Here is a 20,728-nt window from a genome sequence, read left to right on the forward strand (position 1 = left end):
AAATTGTTGGAAACGTTTGACGTATCGCCTCTTCTGTTTAGCCCAAGATACTGAACTGAATGGAGAGCCTTTGGAACTGAATGGAGAACACGAAAAAATTCTATTACAACAAAAATATTTCAGCAGAGGTAAATTAATGTTAATTTTCATTAACTTTTTATAAAATATTTTAGACCCTTTTTTGGTTTTGTATTGGTTAAAGAGACGAATGAATATCACGGAAGTTCCTAAGAAAAATTTCTCACAGGAAATATTTTTATCCGAAAATAATCGTTAAGATAATTTTCCGGAGAAAAATATTTTGGGTTAAAAGAAAAAAAAAATCCTTGTTGTTTAAATATTACGTAGGTATTATTTTTTCTTTATATTTAGATACTATTTTAATATTTTTATTCGTGTTTAGATATTTAGATTAAAACGAATTCGGCAAAATGCATATTTGAAAGAAATCGGCGTCGCAGATTAGGACGTGGAAATAGTTCAGGCTTATAGGTAAAATAAATAAATAAATAAATAAATAAAAATTCGAATAAAATAATTAGTATGTTATAGTAAAGTAGTTAACGAAGTATGTTTGGAAATGCTTTTTTAAATACAAAGCGAAAATAACTTTCGAAATTTAAGGTTTACTGATTCGAAGATATGGTTTTGAAATTATTTTTACTATTTCCTTATTCTAAAGCATTATCTTGGTGATAAAATTTTAAATTAAAAATTTGTATAAATACGTATTTGTATTATGAGAAATTGAACTTTCACGTGTTTTTTTAGCATGTATTGCAACATTTAATTTTATACTTGAAAGTGCTGACATATTACACGATTTCCTACTATCGCCTGTAATGATATCGTTAAAATGATCTTTTTACCTAGGTTATATGAAGTTGAATAAACGCGATTCGTGTAATGCTGATTCTTTCTGTCCATCTGTTCCGTATAAGAAGAATAAGTTAATTTCTCCTTGTTTTTTTAAGGTTTGCTTATGAATTCGCATGGAGCAAAGTTAGCTACCAAAAGAATTTATATTTTGATGTAAATGACTGCAATACATTAAATGAATATGTATCGTACATCTGGATTATCAATTTATAATTATCGGTTTTGCGCTGGAAGAATTTTGTTTTGGGCCAAATATTGTAATATCGGATTCTTCGGATTCTTAGCGCAATAAAATGTAAATCATGTTTTAATGAAATCTACCATTATAAAGAGTTTAAAAGTTACAGAAAGAAATACCCATTTGGAAATTGAAGCTTAAAGTATTTATTTTATTATTCAGAGCAATGGTTCGCAACTTACGGTAAGCGTGCTTCTGTGGGTGAAAATGGCGGAACACAAATTATTACAGTAAAAAAAAAAAAGAAAATTAACAGTAATAGCTGAAAATAAAGTTTTACAATAAGTACTGAGAAAAGAACGAAATGATCAGAAAGTTTAAATTTGTCACTGAATATAAAGGGAAATAATTGCGAGGAATTGAATCGCGTCATACTAAAATGTGTAATAAATATACTTACTAAATATACTTACTAAAATGTGTAATAAAGCAATGTAATTAATTATAACAAGCACTATCTACATATTTCTATTGCTCCATTTCTTATTCACAGCCACTCCTTTCCCGCTTTTCAATCGATCGCGAGTCTTAACTGATCGGCAGCCAATATTTTTAACATTGAGTGAATAGTCAAATGAATTATGTAACATTCTTTATAGTTATATTATAATCAAATTTGAATTTAGAGTTTTGTTTTATACTAGTTTTTATAATTTTGAATTTATAGAATGTAAGGTTTAACTAAATAAAAATGGATAAGAAGTTAAAAAATAGATTTTCTCACAGAACTAAAACTACTACAGATTGGCTCCGATTTGATGCTTGCGCCAGGCATTACAAAGGAGCCAGTTAGATGAAGTTAGTAATCTGGTAAGAGAAAGTCTGATTCCAAATAGTTAAAACCTCCTTTACTGTTGCATTGCTTAGAAACTAAACACCTAAATTACAAACAAGAATTAATAAATAACGAGTGTCTAAAGACCCTAATGTAAAATCTCATCTATTATCATTCAACAACACAGATTACGAAAATGTCACTGAAGCGCCCTTACGGAAGAAGTTGTATTTCTAAAAGTGGTAAAAACTGCATAGTTACTCCCAATTTGATGCTACGTAAGGCTTCTTCGAGACAAAGCCTCAATCAGGGAAACAAACAGGATAAAATATGTATAAAAGGACATAAAAAAACTCGAGCAATGTTGAATTCAAATAGTTTGAGGATAAATACTTGCCGTATAATTAGTTTTCCCATTCCAGATGCCTTTGATAATCTTAAGGTTTACCAACCGCCGGGGGGAGGTAATAAAGCTAATAAACCTAGTAGCTCGACCCAGATGGAAATCTTTGTGAACGGGGGTGGCTTAAGAGGCATTTCCCCATGTGTAATGGGGAATAAATGTGAATAAAAGACAGTTATCCTTAAAAGGTCCTCCATGAAAGCATCCTTTCCATCAGATAGACAGCTCTAGTCTGCTTTTATCAAATTCAATCCAATTCATAGCGCTGGCGTCTTTCTTTTATAATTTAGGCAAACAAGGGAAACAAAATTTGTGCTCATGGAAGATATCAAGAAAGAACCACATATATGACTTTAGAAAATGCGGCGATAAAATACACGCATAATCCAAGTTTCCGTATTCTAGATGCTAGAAAAAAGTTTAGCACTTGATAAATTATTTTATATCGAAAACCATGCAAAGTTAATGCATTTTTCAAAAAGGAAGACTTCAAAATACTGAAGGTTTATTTTTAGCAGTTCAGTTGATATTAGTATACATTCTTGTACACTATGGAAAGTCTATAAACTGTTTTAGATTTTGAAAACACATCTTTAAAGTCTTGCCTTAATAAGAGATCGTTAGGGTAATAAATTTTATTCCATAAAAATATTCCTTTCTGGCCCACCAGTGGCTTAATGAGTAAAGTGCAAGAATACTTGTAATTGCGTTTTACATTCAATTAATTACTATAGAATAGGCTGGCTATATAAGCAATTTGGCTGGGAATATTAATGGCTTAATGATAAGATCGCTGAACACCAGTAGTTTAACCTGAGTTCAAAATTCCAGCGAAAGGGAGTGGGAGTTTTCATGGTTTTCGCTATGTGTAGCGTGAGTGATAGTCACTTTACCTTAGGGAGGATGGCATGATGACTCTGAGTGTAATGGTAGTTTGCGCAGAGTGATGGATTTCTGTGCCGTTGGGTCAGGATTCCAATCAAAGTAAGGCATTGCCCTCCAGCGGTCGAGCGGTAAAACCGCTGAACACTGGCAGTTCGGTCCGAGGCTCGAATCGCGTGAACGGGCTGGCTGCATAGGCGTTTTCATGGTTTCCCTCATGTGTAACGTGTATACAAGTCAGTTGCCTTAGAAAGTCCTCCACGAATGCATCCCTCTCTTTAGGCAGATAGTCCTTGAGGCTGTGCCTCAATCATATAAACCAAACCAAACAAGACATTAATGTTTGTGTCTAAATTTTGCGGTTTTGAGGTAGGTTTATAATAATCGAGGAGAAGGTTCTCTCTAGAAGTTTGTGACAAGAAAAAAGAAGCAAGAGATGCTAATTTTATCTTCGGAAAGTGCATACGTCAAAACTATGTAGGAACTTTGGCAGATAGCATTGCTTAGTTTTCCCTAATTTAAACAATTCAATTAAATCCAATGTCCTTTAGAAAAAAATTATCAATGTCCTATGAAAACGCCCTTCCCTTCGTATGCATTACCGAAAACAACTAAATAAATTTCTGATACTTGCACATTAGGGGCTCAGCCACTTAGTGGAAGTCGCCAAAGTTTCAGATTACGCCCAACTTTGTCAATACGCGTATAACAGTTATTCAGGTGACCATAAGCACAATAAAAATTCAATTTTCAACATCGCCATTTTAAGCACCAACGGCTATAGAAAAATAATAATTATTTTTTTTTTTTTTTTTTTGTCTTTAACCCGATTTTAAAATTGGTGCTTGTGAAATTTTCTATAATAAAAGGAAAAGAGGTGAAATTTTTGAGAGAATGCCGTATTTTGCCACAATATACCTAGAGGAATAATGGTTCAAATCTTTTCTAAAGCGATAGCTACGAAATTTCCACCACAACAAAAACCCATTTGTAACTAGGTTTACTGTTTTTTTGGGGGATAAATATATAATGGAAACATAAAATATGCATGTAAATAATATATAATATTTTTTACAATAAAAATAATTGTTCTTTTCCTTCCGTAAAATTCGCCCACTGCGCCAAAGTAGTGGCTACATTACGTAAGTGCCAAATTTCTTAATTGCAAATTATAAACAATCTGCTTCCTTTGTATTCTTTTACGGATTTCTTCCGTATAGGCTTTTAATTATTAACTTTAGATTACAGACCCTTGTGGATCAGTCATCTTATAGTCGGGAATCCGCAAACAGGTTTTAAACTAAAATTTATTAAATTTCATTATGAAAACGCAAGACAATGCACATAGTATATAAGGAGTTCCCCAGTTCTTTAAGAAATATTAGAAGAAATTCTGTAACACATAACCTACCAACCACTCGCGGATAAACAAAATTAGGCTTAGCAGTGATACCTATCATTCTGGAGCAAATTTTATGTAAACATTCTTAAAATGAGAGGGATGCATTAAACGTATCATTGTTGAGCCAAAATTTCGTTAATCTCCATGGCTTATTAAAATACATATTTTGAAAATTGTGTAATTAAGGGCTTAATTTTAAAATTTAGATTAGTTAAGCCAACTTCCTACTAAAATTTTTCTCGCATTTGCTAAAGGACAAAGAGTTGTGCAATATTTTCATGTAGATTCTGACATATTTTTATTAGGTAATTCAGCTTTAATTTTTTCATTTTATTCAGTTATCTATTCCTTTTGTTTAGTCAGTTTTGCTTAGTTTTGACACGTTATTTGAAAATGCAATTACTATATTTTTAACGTTATTTTAAATGAAATTAATTTGCTGAATTCGCAAACCGTTCCCTGATTCTTGAGCTCTACCACGGAGCTAAAATTCCTAAATACTGGTTCTACGTCCGGTTTCTATTTTTGGACGAATGGCTTAACTTGCACAGGATTTACTCCATTTATTATGTGAACACAAGCCACTTTCGTTTAAAAGTCCTCCATGAGGACATTACTCTTTCATCAGATATCCTTCGCCATAATTAAATATATCCACAACCAGCCAGTCACCGATTCTCGAATCTTTGTACACATCGACATGAAATTATATGCTCCTTACTGTCAACTTTCAACTACTGTCGAATTACTTCCAAATTCCTGTTATTTATAACTAAAATATGGACGTATGTCTGATAATCAGTCTTCTAGATCTATTTCATCCTGTTTTTCGAATTCAAAAGGAAGCTTTTGTTTATTTTATTGTTTTGCCTGTTGTTTGCATGGGTTTACTAGTGATATACTTAGCGTTATTTACAGAGATTCGCATATTGTATTTATTGTCAACTGACGATTATAGCGGATCAGTCGAAGCTTATTAAAACAAAAGTAGTTTGTTCCGAAACTATGGAAGAATTACCATCATAAATTATCAATGTAAAGTTAAGTGTTCATAGAAAGTAATAATAATAAAAAAGGAAAAAAAATGCAAGAGATAACAGCAGTCCTATCAAATATCGTAGCGTTTGGAAGTTCTTTTTACTCACAACAATATGCAATTCATTTGTACATAATCCGATATGTATAAACACTGTACAATAGAAAAAATTATAGCATAATTTTTTTACTGGAATTGAATCTCATACTCTTTAAATCTTTTAGATAAAAGGCCGCATTTTTTTATTTAAACGGCTTAGCCGTTTTTAACTCTATTACAAGGAGTTTATTAGTATTATTTAATAAGTAATTAATTCTTTTATTTCCAATGATGTTTGTTCTTCCGTTGTTTGCAATATGTTCTTTTTGTTATGAAAACCGATTTTATAAACGGAACCAAATAAACTTAACGCTTCAGATAAAACTGTGTAAAAAAAGTGTTTTTTATGAATTATAACGTAAGTTATTCCTTTTAAGTGTATCGTCTTAACTGTCCTCGGAGTAACCGCGGTTTTTAGTTAACCTTGTATTTCGAGAGTTTTCTGTACAACCCATTTCAGGGAGCAATTTGCTTTTGACAAAATTTTTATCTTCTGGTCCCCAAGTTGTTGAATAATAAGAAATATATATATACTTCCATAGTCGTATTTATGGCTAGTTTTATCCCAGTTAACATACATACTATGCATAACTATGTACAGCATAACTATATAACTGTGACATAAAAAATACCAAGATATTTTACAGATTATTTTTGCAGCATTTTTATAAATATCAATAACTCTTAAAGCTTCTATTTTTCGAGCTAGCAAAATTCTGTGCTTTCCCACCTGACCCGCCGGTGTACTTTGATGGAAATTGCTAGAAATAGTGAAGAAAAGAGAAGGTCACTGTCTCGAACATCTAGCATGGATAGCATTCATCAGGCCTGTACATCAACTGAGAAAGGATCAGCAGCAGATTTGTCATCACAATCAATGTCAAAAGGCAAACAGAACACACCTGCTTCCTCAGAAAATGCTGTTACTAAAAAGGAATCGTCATCACCAGTGCTTTACAAAAATGACAAATGTAAGTAAAATTTTCAATGTTTCAACACAAATCTCTATTATATAGGAAGAGGTAAAAGTAAGTATAGCTGTTTCAAATGATGCTTCCGATACGTTCACCTACCAAACAGTTTTCACCTCGTTTTTCTAACAGATGCTAAATTATATTTCTCATTAAAATTTCAGAGATTCAAAACACATTTCGAGGAACAGGCTTCTATTTGATGGGCAGTGGAATAGTAATGGAAAGCCTATCATCAATAAAAGAACAAAACTGATATTAATAAACCATAAAAAGTATTTATGGGCTTAAATAAAACATGGACGTAATAATAGTTATTAGCGAGATCTTAGTATCATTTCAGCAGTATTTTTTAAAAATTTTACCTAATGATTTGATCAACATGAGAAATATACGAATTTTACTTCCTGTAATATGCTAAAGGACAGCTGTACCTTAAAAAGGAAATTGTTAATCAATTGGGTCCAATCAGGAGGCTAAAATCACAGGGTAATTCACCTTACAAGAAGTGTCTTCCCACCTTGAGCTCTCAGGTTCTCTCAATATATATTACTTTTCAACGAAAGTTTAAAATTTCATGAAAGCCTTAAAAACGATGGATTGCCAACTATAATTTGTAAATTTTCATTTCCATTAAATACTGATTTAGCAGTCAATTTTATAACGTTATTTACTCCTAAATGAGGACTGTTGTAGCTATTTTGTGAATTGCTTTATTTTTAATAATTTCAATTTTTACCGAAAACGCTTCCTTAGTCTTTCGGTGAAATTGTTACTTGTACTTACATAAACTGATTTACTTACATAAACCGATTTGAGAAAAAATGCAATGAAATCCTCGCCTTAAAAAAAAAAAAAAAAGCTATTAAATTAGTGTTAACAGTTAAATTCCTGTAAATGAAATAAAATAAACTGTTCTTGGTTACCAAAGGCAAATTTTCTGTAGAAATTTACCGAGCTTTAAGAATTCTTTTCGTCCGGTTTTTGTGAAGAAAATATTCGCATAAATTTCGCTCTCATTGCGCTCTGTCCTTTGAATCAAAGTCTTTATAATCAAATCATAGGGTCTTAATCAAATGAAGTCTAAATTATCAAAATTTTATGCTTTATTTATTGCATGATGTACATCTACTTGACATTAAACTCTCAGTACTGTCAATATTTTGTAAAGACTTTTTCTTTTTTTTCGGAGGAGGGAGGGGTTAAGGTGCAAGTGAAATTTTTTTAACCATCAGTGAAGTTTATTCTTAAAGTCTAAAAATTAAGGGGACGTTGATTAGAACTTTAATTCTAAGCCGTGTCTTTATTTGAAGGTATATATGCGTTCAATGAGGTTTGGATATTGTTTCAAATTATGCGATCTGGTATTTGAAATTAAATCGAAGAGCGATTTAATTGAGAAATCTGATTTCTGAAATTTAAAAATTCAAGAGAAGTTACGAATGAAATTAATACAAAATTCCTCGCCTCATCAATTTTGAAAATGAATTAGATAACACAGGGATAAGGAATTTACGGGTATTTCGTCAAATAGGTAAATCTGAAAAAAGGAAACCAAATTCTTAATCATATATTATGGGATTATACGGGAAAAAAAATGATAAAATTATTGCTTAACAGAAGACGAAACAAAACTGTGGCTTGCAATGTGCCCAAATTAAATTTAGGCAGATAAAAAATTGACATTATTTTTATTACTGAAGGAAAGAGCTCAAAGATAGTAGAAAAAATTTACTTAAAAAAAATATATTTCAAATTAAATGACTTGCATACATGTTACTTATGAAGAAAACTACGAAAAGTTTTTTTTAGGCAATTCATTCACTGAGACGTGAACCCACTTCGAACTATATTTGATCAGCGGTTTTATTGCTCAGCTGTAGCTAGTCTTGCCTTTCTGAAACTTATAATTCGATTTATTTTCATAACTGCAGCTGGTGTAAAATACATACTGCTGCAATCATTAGTTACTGCGCCTCATATGTGCTACACATTTAATCAGCAGTCGGTGTAAAAAAGTTATGTGCATGGCAATGTCCTGCCTTCCCACCTAATAATACAGACCATGATCACGAGTTGTCGCCCTAATTAGGTTGCAGGAGGGGTGCAAAACTTGATTGATTAGCATGTAAAGTGTGTGCTGTCTATATAGCCCTAAAATCGCAATAGTATGGAGAACTTTTCGCAGCAAAATGATTTATAAAACGTCTGAAATTTTTCAAAGAACAGATTTTCCTCAGATCTGTTTAACTTTTCATATTAAATTACTATATCTTGACAACTGAAATACATCTTTTCACCTTGTATATCTCTCTTCCTTCATTATTTTATAGTTTTATTGCAAAATTCGATCCTAGTAGCGATTTTAGAAGTTTTCAAAACTTAATTTTTCGATGTTGCCAAATAGCTCTGTATTGCCAAATCTCGTTATTTTTTAAATAATATTTTAACTCTTTACCTATAATATTAACAGCTAATTCTTTTATTATGTCTTTCTAAATGAGTAGATTTTTTTTTTTTTTTTTTTTTTTTTTTTTCAGAAAAATTTTAAAGTTTAAGGTCGGAACACTTTCTTTGTTGAATTTATTCTCGGTGAAAAATTTTCGCGCTTTAATCATACGTGACAAGCGTAAATACCAGTTTGTATCTCTTAGGAAGTTCTCCATGAAAGCAATTTTCTACTTTTGTGTTATAAGTAACTTTCGAGACTTTTACAATAGTTAGTCAACCAATCAAACTATGGAAAATTTATCTGATAAATATATTCACAGAAATTAGTTTTATTTATGGATCGGCAGGACCCGACAGTTCCAGGTATAGATAGTTTTCACCGAGATAGCCAATATGGGTGTTTTTATTCTACAAATTGGTATTCAGTTCTGCATATTTAAAGTGAATATTGAAACTGTAATAGGTTGGCTACCTGAATCTGCACTCCTGAATAATATTCAAATTAATAAAATATATTTTATGTAAATAAATATTTGGTATTTTCCATTAAAATATAGCAAGGGCCAAATAATTGTCTGAGTAAAAATACATAAGCAAATACGATATTTCAAGCGAGGAAAATTTTTTCTAAACGTAAGACATATCCTTATGTTTACTGCGCACCAGTGGCCAAGCGGAAAAGTCCACTAAACACTGGTAGTATGGCTAGGGTTCGATTCCAGGTGAACGGGCTGACTGCATGAGCGTTTTCGTAGCTCCCCCCATGTGTTACGTAGAAACGAGTCAGTTTCTTTTAGAAAGGCCTCCACAAAGGTCCTTCCTTTCCTTAGGCAGATAACCCTCGAGTTCTTTGCCATCATCAAACAAACCGACTTCAAATATTGCTACCTCCGTTATTTAAATGGCCCTTGGATTATCACCATACTCGTGTTTACCTTGCGCTTGTAGTTTGTGTTTGGCATATTTTCGCAGTTGTTTCTAATATACCATCAAAGGCATTTTATTGTCAAAAAGACTTAGTCCATGGGTACGTAAGTAAGGTTCACGATGATGGCGATCTATGCCTCATTGCTTTTTATTCCACTATCGACAAAGGAAGTCCTCCAAATTTAAGCTCCCAATTTGTTTGAAAAAAATATGTGATTCTACTTGTGTAGAAATATATACAGTAGGTAGAGTTTGCGAAACTCTACCTAATGTAAACTGATAGGGTGACAAGTTATTGAAAATGTCGATTTTACGAAAGAAGGGATGGGTTATTCATAACTCAATATTTCGTCCACACCTAAATCCATATAGATTTCATAAAAACTGTTTTCTTTGTCCAGTGTCTTAAGACGTGAAGTTTCATTTTCATTGTCATGTTGATTTGTATTTCTTTTTGTTTATTTTCACTCGCTCGAACATTACAGCACTTGTAAGCCTGGGGATCAAATGAAAAACACTACCCAGCGTGAACTGAAAGTTTAGCTCACATTGCAGTATACCGATAAACATTCAGGCAAGCCTGCTAACGGCTAGCAGCAGAAAGAAGTATGCGTGATAGTCGACAGAGGCTATCTGAGTTTCTTCAGCTGGTTTGTAACTGAAAGGAGGAATGGAATAGATCGGAATTTTCCCGAAAATAATGAAACTTGTCACTAAATTTATTATACAAGTTTGAAAAAGTGTCACGAAGGGAAAGAAAACTACAGAGCTATAATGCCAAACAAAAGATTTATCTGATTATGGCAAAGCACATGATAACTGTCTGCCTAATGGGAGGGAAGTCTCCGCGGAGAACAGGGAAACTGGCTCGTATTCATGTTACACATGGGAAAAATTTACAAAAATGCCTATGCGGCCAGGCCGTTCGTCTGGAATTGAACTCGGGTCGAACTACCAGTGTTCGGCGGCTAATCGCTCGGCCGCTGATAGGTCCAGAAATCTTTGAATAAACTTAAAAACTTGCGGCGTTCGCATGCATAAGTATGCTTTGTGGTTTTTATAACTGAAATATATTTATACTATTTGCACCATATAGAAGATGCTAGAAATTATTACAAGCAAACTATTATTAAACCCCGATATTATTTCACATAGCAATTTTCTTCTTGACCAGCAGAAATCATTTAGCGGATAGAGAATTGTTTAGGAATTATTTATTGGGAATCCTATTCACCTACGATAAAAACGTTGAAAAAACTATTGGAAGCTGAACAACAACAACAACAACAACAAAAAAAAAAAAAAAAAAAAAAAAAAAAAAAATTTCCATTTATAAGTACATAATACAAAAATTGCTAAATCAATATAAATAGGATATACAAATCTACAGTAATTGGCGATGGTGGGTTGTTTTGCAAATTTCACGAAATTTTAAAATTGCATCTAAAAATTTACCACTAGTAATCAAAACCTCTGTTTATATCACTTTTTTCTGATTATCTAATAAGGCATTAGAAGCTAATGGGTTTTTTTTTTTTTTTTTTTTTTTTTTTTTTTACTGTTGTGTAATTGTTGTGCTGATTCATAGTATATACAGTGAATAAAAAAAATATTGAGGCAGAAAAAGCTTTCAGATATTTTTTTCAAGAATAATTAGATATTTAATTTAAACGAAATTATTTTCTTACATCCCATATTTTAGAGCCAAACGAAAGCGAACTATTAATTGAAAATAAGGGTAAATAAATGTTAAATTTTGCACTTTTCGTATATATATATATATATAAGAAAGTTAGGGTCCAAATCCCTACAGCACACACGCATATTAAAAGACTGCAATTTTCTCTAATAATTTATTGGGATTCCTTTCCTTTTCATAAATTGCTGAGTCTTCCAAATAAATATTTCATAAAATTCTGTTTGAGATTTGTTTCTATTATCTCGAATTGGTGAGTTTCGATCCAAGCACATTGGAAGTTCTAGATTTATTCATTTTGTCTTCCAAATGATCCCAATATTCCCTTAATAGGAATGAAGTTTGGATTGAACACGAGCGTTTAGATTACGTAAGAACAGCATGTGAAGTTAACAATTCCCAAATTTGAGCGTTATGCTTCGGATCCATTGTCTTGCTAAATTTTTAATGCGATAATGTGCCCATTTTTTAACTGGACTACAAATTTTGTTTTAAAATATTAAAATACATAAAATCATTAATTTTGCCATCTATAAAATGTAGAATTTAAATTCTGTAAGCTTTGTTAGCCCAAAACCATCTGGTTACCTCCACCGTATTTTAACTAAAGGCGTAAGATGCTTCAATTCCCCCTCCGCAGTATTGGGTTTTCGCCACTGTGTTTGCTTTTAATCACTCCCAAAACATTTACTTTAGCCAATAAATATATTCGAATTTCAAAATTTTGAGGCTTTTTAATAATACAGGTCTTAGTAAATTATAGTCATATACAGTGGCTCAAACAATTGAGAATACACCTTACTTTTTAAAATAAATCTAACTTTCAATATAAATAACACATTACCGAGAAGCAGAAACATGTTTTTATTTTTACACATAAGAATTGATTTAATTGACACATAACAATTGATTTAATTTAATTTGAATAGTAAAAATAAAGAACAAACAACGAAAAATCCTAAAATGAAAAAATTCAGAAATATTTTAAATAAGCATATGCAGATTTTTGCCTCAAAAAATTAAGAATACACCAATAAAAATTTTTTAACTACCACCATATTTTTTTACATGGATTCTGTTTTAATCTAATGTTGCATAAATTGTATCTTAAACCTTTTCACTTTTGTAATAAAGTTTGTTATATGAACTTAATATGTCTCCTTGAAGAGAAACCAGTATTGATGTAAGGAAATTCGGTACTATTCGGTTTCGAGGGCCATAAAAAATCACCAAACTATTGTTCATGCCGATGCTGCCAAAAATAATTGAGACAAGAAAGGAAGTATAATAGTAAATAACTATCTAAGATTGATGTTTTAATTTAGAGAAAGGTTAATTTCATATAATACTTTTTTATTATAATTTATATGAAAAAGGCTAAACATGACTGAATGGAAGCATAAAAGTAAATAAATATTTCAGATCATTATTATAATCTATATAAAAATTGCTAAACGTAACTGAATGAATGCCTGCATCGCTATTTCGCTACCGACTTATCGCTAAAGCATAATTTCATCTTGCTGGTTGTTCGAACGTAATTTTCCATAATGAATGATGCCTTTTCTTTGAAAATATTCTCGGTAAAGTGCAGAATCGCTCAATTATTTGTTTGCCGCTTTTTACAATTGGATTTTTATCAATTTTCTTTTACATTTTAAGTGAAAATAGGTCAATGTGTACATAGATAAAATAAAGAGTGTGCGCAGTGCCATTTTTGTGCAATTCTAAGATTTTTTTTTTTTTACGTGAAAATAGGTCGATGTGCACATGGATACCGAGTATGTACAATTCTTAAAAACGCGTCAAGCAGTGGGTGATTCTGCACTTTACCCAAAATTCTTTTGCCGACTTTTCGTCATGGGCAATTCCCAAATTGTTAAATCCATAGGATATCAAAAAAGGATTTAAAAATTAAACTAGTATTTCAATGGCGTCTAAAGAAATATAGAACTATATAAACTTACGCATTCTGAAATCAGCGCGTTCGCTAGATTTAGCCCGCTGTTAAATGAGCGCGTTTGCTAGATTTGGCGCTTTTGCGCATACATTTTCGCCGCAATTTTTTTACGGCCTTCAAAACGGAATAGTACCGGAAATTCATACTAGGATTATATAAAAAAGGAAAATCTTATCGTGATTTAGCTAAAATTGTTGGAAGAAGTCACGCGAGTGTCCAGAAAATCACTGGAAAATTTAAAAATTATGGATTGATTGAAAATAAAAGTGGAAGAGGAAGGAAAGGTATTCTGAGTGATATCGCCCGCCAAAAGATAAATTTTGAAAGACACCAATATTAATACTCTGCAGAAACTCTCAAATCATTGGCAGAAGTGCAAGTGCGGTAACACTGCGAAATATAATTAGACAAGCTGAATATAAAAGCAGGGATGCTAGAAAGGAATCATTCATCAGCTTAAAATTCAGAAAAACCGTCTGGAATTTGCAAAAACGCATCAATTGAAGCTGAATAACTTTTGGAAGTTATATTCACTGATGAAAGTAAATTCAACATTTTCGGCAGTGACGGCTGTCGCATCGTATGGAGAAAGCTCAACACCGCTTTGGATCCAAAAATTTAAGTCCTATTGTTAAATATTTATATTGAAATTTAGATTAATCAAGTAAAAGTTAGGTGCATTTTCAACTATTTGAGCCACTAATATTTCAATTTGCTTTACTGAAAAATGGTTTTCTTCTAGCTATTTGGCCATGAAAGTTGCATTTCCTTAAAATATTTCTAGTAGTTCCTGGATTATTAGATTTGCTAAATTTATTCATTGGAATTTTAAAGTAATCAGTAAGGACGTCACTCGTTTTAAAATTACAAATAATGTTTTTATTGATCCATTTTTCTTCTCGTTCTGTTAATCTCCTTGGGTGGGGTGGTTCGTGATTTGTTTTCAAGCAAATTTGTTTTACAGAATTTCAAAATTAAATTGATAAATTGAATAGGAGATTTTAGTAACAGCAGAATTAGTACCCTTTGGTTCAATACTTTTCGAGAAAATAGACAATTTGAAAATTCTATTAATTTTGCAAACCAGTATATTTTAGAGGAAAACTGAGAATTCAAGTTTGGAAAATTCTTCTTGTTAGAGAAACCGCAGTCTTTCAATATTTTGATTATCAATAACATTTATTATTTCACCAAAATAAAATACTTCTTACATAAAAAATTACTATAAACTGCTTTTCTAAGTTCCTTTGTTTCGTATATGCTCGCCAACAGTCTGACTAAATTGCCGATCCGCTTTACGTGTCTGATTTTCGAAATGAATGGACTGGTGCGTTTCTTTGGAACCTGTGCGAGAGAGCGTTCAAGAGTTTCTTGTTATAACTGGGTCAATATCCACTACTGTGAAAGAACTCTACTAGCGTTGCTTTTTCGCCTAAAGAACATGCTTTCGACTATCTCCACAACTGTTTTTTTAGAGCCACTTTTCCTTTATTTCATTACGGGATTAGGAGAAGCGAATGCTCCTGTCGGATATTGGCCCACCAGCGGCCGAGCGGTAAAGTCGCTGAACACTGGTAGTTCGGTCCGAGGTTCGAATCCCGCGAACGGGCTGGCTGCATTTGTGTTTTCGTGTTTTTCCCCATGTGTAACGTGTATACGAGCCAGTTATCCTTAGAAAGTCCTCCACGAAGGCATCTCTCCCCTTAGGCAGATAGCCCTCGAGGCTTTGCCATAATTGAATAACCTAACCTAACCTGTCGGATATTGTTCCGTTCAATACTACTTTTGGAAAGACTCATTTGCTTCTCATAATACGTAATCAGCGTCACTTGTCCTGCAAAATAGCAAATAAATTGCAGTGCTGTTGTAAATAGTATTTTCGAACCACTGTCAGAACGTATATGCTTTTTTTCCCATTACACCTCCTAATGCTTTCACTGATGTATAGTTTAGTTTCATGTCCATTTTCGGCTATCCGAATGCGAGGTAAAATGCTTCTTTCTTGAAAGAATGACATGGTACTTTCCTCACTTCTCGCTAAATAAAAAATTAACATTTCTTGAAAGACAGATATGTTAATTCGTGAACTGTAAAAAAATTATTCTCCCGACGAGCGAACTGTATGATCATTGTTAGAACTGCTGGCCATTTGATGACGGTTTGTGATATACGATGACAATTATTGATAATTTTGGTCCCGTTTAAAAACGGGGTAATTTAAATTTGGTAATAATTAAAGTACCAAACAGGCAATATTTATTTTTCTGCTAAGTAACTACAACAGAATACCACACTATATCAAATCAAGTTAATTACGCATGATTATAAAAATGTGTAAGCAGTTACATATAATTGATATACCGTAATGAATCTCGGAACATTTATTTACATGTTCGTCCATTTTAAGAGTACTGCAAACTCTAGAACCGGCTCAGGGGTCAATTGAATGAATCATAGATGTGCAAATTCTATTACTCGTTCTCTTCGTTGAAGTTTACCAAAATACATAACTTTTCATAAATTTTTCGACATTATTAGACTCTTGTTTAGTCTATATTTTAAAACTTATCCAAATTATCCATCTCGAATTTGTTCTCGTTTTGGTTAGGCTGTCAAAATTACAAAAAGCATTTATCTGTAGAAGGTAAAAAAGAAAAGGTAGAACTTTAAAATGGGTTTAATTGTTATTTAGAAAATGATAAAAAGATTATTGAAATAATCAACAAAATATGCTCTAAAATTCTAGCCTGTTTTTCGAGAAGGAAACGCAAAGAAGGATTTTTTGATTTCGAAACTGTAAACTTTGAAAAAGTTACACAAAATAAGATAAAATACTGCTATTTCGAATTAATAAACAAGGCCTCATTAATAGGCATCTATAGCGGTATTTATAGAACTGCTTAGGTAAGCACTCATGATGAAGTGCTGATGAAAGTTGCTAGATGAAATATCATTAATATTTTTCGGTAAGCAACTAATTGTGTTAATAATCAATTCCACTTCACCCCTGATCTCCAATTAATTCAGCATTCTTTTAGATTTATTATAGGAAGGAATTTAGTGCTTATTCTTCATTCACTTTTCCCAGTAGCAGAACATTACTGCCACATTCAAATAACCTAACTTAACCGACACTAACAGCATAGTAGGCAGGCGTTCTATAAAGTTAGTCAATAGTCCGCGACAAGATTATTTTCGGAGCTAAGGAACAAATTATTCGTGTAACAAGTTAAGATGTTAAATGAAGCGCACTGTAAGAAATAAGGTTGCATCAGGCATATAGCAAACTTATCAACTCTTATCTGTCATATGAAGTGAAATATAAATAAATATGGGCGAAGAACATAGGAAGGAACAAGATTTTTGGAGCATCCTGTAGAATTTTAACAGAACTTTTAGGTAAAAGCAATTTTATTGTGATGGAATTAGATACTACAAAATTTTTGTTCTGAATTTAAAGGTGTTTTATCTGCGAAAGTCAAAATGATGCTTTTATTTTATTTTAAATTAAAATGCATTTTTCTTAATTTGTTTGTCCAATTAGTTAACATGATTTTTAGTTTTTAGTGTAAACTTGTAATTTTATCTTCAGAATCGCACTAATAAATTCTCTTTTTTGCTTATGCAGGTATTTCAGCAACGGAGGAAGAATTGGTTCATGATTCTGGAAATGCCAAGAGCGTTTGTAATTCTCCTTTCTTTGCCAGTAAGATTAAACGTTCAGATCTGTTGGGTGATCGTGAAGCAAAACTTTTATCTGTATCCTCAGATTCCCTTTCCCCCAAACGGATGTCTCGTTGTTATTACGCTATTATTGTATCGATAATTTGCCTTTGCCTGATAGGAGTTATGGGCGTGGTTAGTGGTCTTATTTATTTAAATGTCTTTACTGAAAATGGAAAATGGAATAGTATTTCAACTATGAAGTCATTACTTAGTGGTAGATATCCAGCTTCGAGTGGAGCTCAGCATTTTAAAATGAATAAAGAAACAGATGTTGAACATGGTAGTAAAACTCAAAAAGAAAATCCTAGTCATTTTGAACCTTCTGTAACTCTTAATAAAAGCAATTTGAATAACAAAATTATAGATATTAAATTCGACAACATATCTGTTAATCTATCTGATTCAAGTTCAGTATTTATAGAAACTCCTACCAATGAAATTACATTGCATACTATATTACAAGTGGAGGATACTGCCAAACAATTCCCGAAAATTAGCGTTTTGGAATCGAGTAGGAGAGTGAGAGAGAACGAAAATATCACCAGCAATATATATGGAACAGAAGGGTTTATCAGAAAGGATCATATACTCGTTAGTGATCAAATTATACAAAAACACATATTTAATATTACTTCTCCAAATAAGGCAGTTAAGAATTCCATCCATTCGTCTGATGCAACGATACACTCTGCTGTTAAAGGTATGCTTCAGAATGATAGTGAAGTATTTATGAAAGAAAAACAAGCTGAGAAGAATCAGAAGCACGATTTCGCTCAGTCAGAGTCAGAACAAGCTATTTTACCTACGACTACTTTGAAAGCAAAAGAAATTAAATACGCCACATTGAATAAAGCAAATACACCAGCTACAACGCCTATTATTTCTGCTACAAGCATCAAAGACGAATTGATCGCTGTTGCTCAGTTTTCTAGTCAAAGTATGAATCGAGATAATCTGTCATTAAGCACTTTTAATCTCGATATTCCTAATCTTAGTTCCATGAGTGAACATCGTGAATCTATGTTCAAAAGTGAAGAAAGGCCTAATGCGTTTTTAAAGCAAACTTCAACAACTGTTACCACTCATCTACCCAAAATTCCTATTGATATGAAGTCTTCTTTGGCTGAAGCTTTGAAGCACTTGCAGGTTCTCGATAACAGTAGTAAACTACCTACTTCTCGCAAAAAATCCATTAAATTACCTAAACTGAGCATTAATTCTCCCAGTTCGGAGAATATAAAGAGTAAAGTACAAGTTGTTCCGAAAACTACCTCGTCAACCAACGAGTTTGAGATAACAGCCCAGCTTGAAACTGGAAAGTTTAATTCGATTGTAACACCAGATGGTGTAATAATTCCAATTCCCATTCAGTATATGACTAGCACAAAGTTAGAGGAAAGTCCCACAACTAAGCAGCCTGTGATTACAAGAAGTCAAATGGATATAAAATCCTCCCTTGCCGAAGCTTTAAAACATCTTCGAATGTTACCTAAGGGGAGTAAATTACCATCACCACGTGTGAAATCTGCCAGTCTGCCGAAAGTACCAGTTTTAAGTCCTAGCATAGAAACGTTTCCTGAAGGAAAACGTGCTGCTGCTAATCCTTTAAAGAGTAACAGACTCAGAGCTGAATATGGAAAACCCAATATTAACGGAGTATCCGAATCAGTAACAGAACATTATTCTGGAATATCTTCGCATGCAAATTTTGCTAATAAACTTAAATTAGAACTCGATGAATTGGCTGATGTTCCATCTGGTGTAATATTTAACCAACCTAAGAAACCATTTGGTTTAATATCATCACTAGGTGACGCTTTGAAATATATGCAAAATTTGGATCAGTTGAATAGATTACGTTCAACTCCACGCCAAAAGAAATTTATTAAAACTGAAAAATAATCAGTTAAGAAAAATCTTCGTTATAGAATACATTTAGAACTTTCGTTTATCTGCTTTTTATTCAAAACTTTTTATTCATTTAGTTTTTAAGGCGTTTTAAATCACCAAGACTTTAAATAAATTTATACAGAATTTAACTAAAAATCTTTGTCTTTGAATGTTTTATCACATAAACCAAAGAACATACAGCAGTTTAGGTAAGTGTCACGCGCAATTCAAAATATGTGATTTTTCATTGCAATTCATACAGAAATACTGCATTTTCATATGAAAGACTGTAGCAGAATTTGCTCGCACTTTCGACATCTAAGTTATTTTTCAAATGAGTTACAACTAGTACCTTTTAACGCGTTTTCTCTAATTGTATTTTCTTGAGATGCATTCTTCCCAAACAGTGACACGCAGACCCATCTTAACAGAATAACTCTCCATCTCGACACTTGTAGTGTTGTAGTCTTTGCCGATACAAATAAATCAGAAGTTTCACAATAAGGGCCTCTGCACTTACTGAAACTCAGAACGCTATTCATACGTTGAAAACTGCATCATCAGTGACATCATTGCATGTTTCAAAAGAATTTATCCTTAAATACTTTTAAGGCTAAGGCAGTAATACAAAGGCTGATACAATAAAAAGATTAATGCAAATACGATACATATTAATACAACGACTGATACAATAAAATGATTAATACATATACAATACAGATTAATACAAAGGCTGATAAAAAATTGCTGAGATATGCAGTTATACGCGAAACAATGCCGCATATGGCGTTTCTTCATTTCTTGGTGTAGGAGGCATCACGTTACATCACTGAAGGCCTTTAAGAAAGGGAATAGGAAATATTTAAAAAAGAGGCCATTAGATCAGAAAAATTAAAAAAAAATCTATTTAAGTTTTCTGCGACAAAAAAAAAAGATGACCTGATTTTTCAGCACCGTTAATGTCTGAAGTCTGCTGGTGTATCAAGTTGCGTTTGGATAAGGAGCTACAGTTTTACTGTTTCTGATAGTTTAGGAATTATTTCCTTGTTGAAACTTATAATCTGACTTTAAAACTTTTAAGTTCCGTCTCAATATACCAAGGCATATTTCCAAATCTGTGATTACGCTGATAAATACAAATTTTCTAATTTTCTTTTAAAAATAGCTGGTACATCAAATATTACTACATGTTTCATTCCTGAGATTGTAATTTTTTTTAATTTAGCATTCAGCTTTTGTTAGAATAACATTTATTAGTTCCGCAAATGAATTAATTTTCATCGACAGAGAGACACATTTTCAAAAATCTTGGTTCATAGTAGAAAAGATTTTAGAAAATAGCATCAATATCCTAATTCTACTGAAATTTACATAATTTATTTTGGTAATGCGA

The 20,728-nt window shown here is 32.2% G+C and overlaps 1 protein-coding gene across 1 annotated transcript; it reads left to right on the top strand.

Annotated features, from left to right (window-relative positions):
* LOC118203950 (uncharacterized) lies at positions 1-20,720 on the top strand. The gene is made up of 3 exons (XM_035376260.2): positions 1-128; positions 6,424-6,685; positions 17,348-20,720. Exons 1-3 carry the CDS (start codon positions 81-83, stop codon positions 19,345-19,347), a joined length of 2,310 nt encoding a protein of 769 aa, XP_035232151.1. The 5' UTR covers positions 1-80; the 3' UTR covers positions 19,348-20,720.
* Positions 20,721-20,728: the final 8 nt, after the last annotated feature.

The sequence above is a fragment of the Stegodyphus dumicola genome, chromosome 8 (assembly GCF_044657685.1).
Source record: "Stegodyphus dumicola isolate Sdum_Otavi_A_Nest chromosome 8, ASM4465768v1".
NCBI lineage: Eukaryota > Metazoa > Arthropoda > Arachnida > Araneae > Eresidae > Stegodyphus > Stegodyphus dumicola.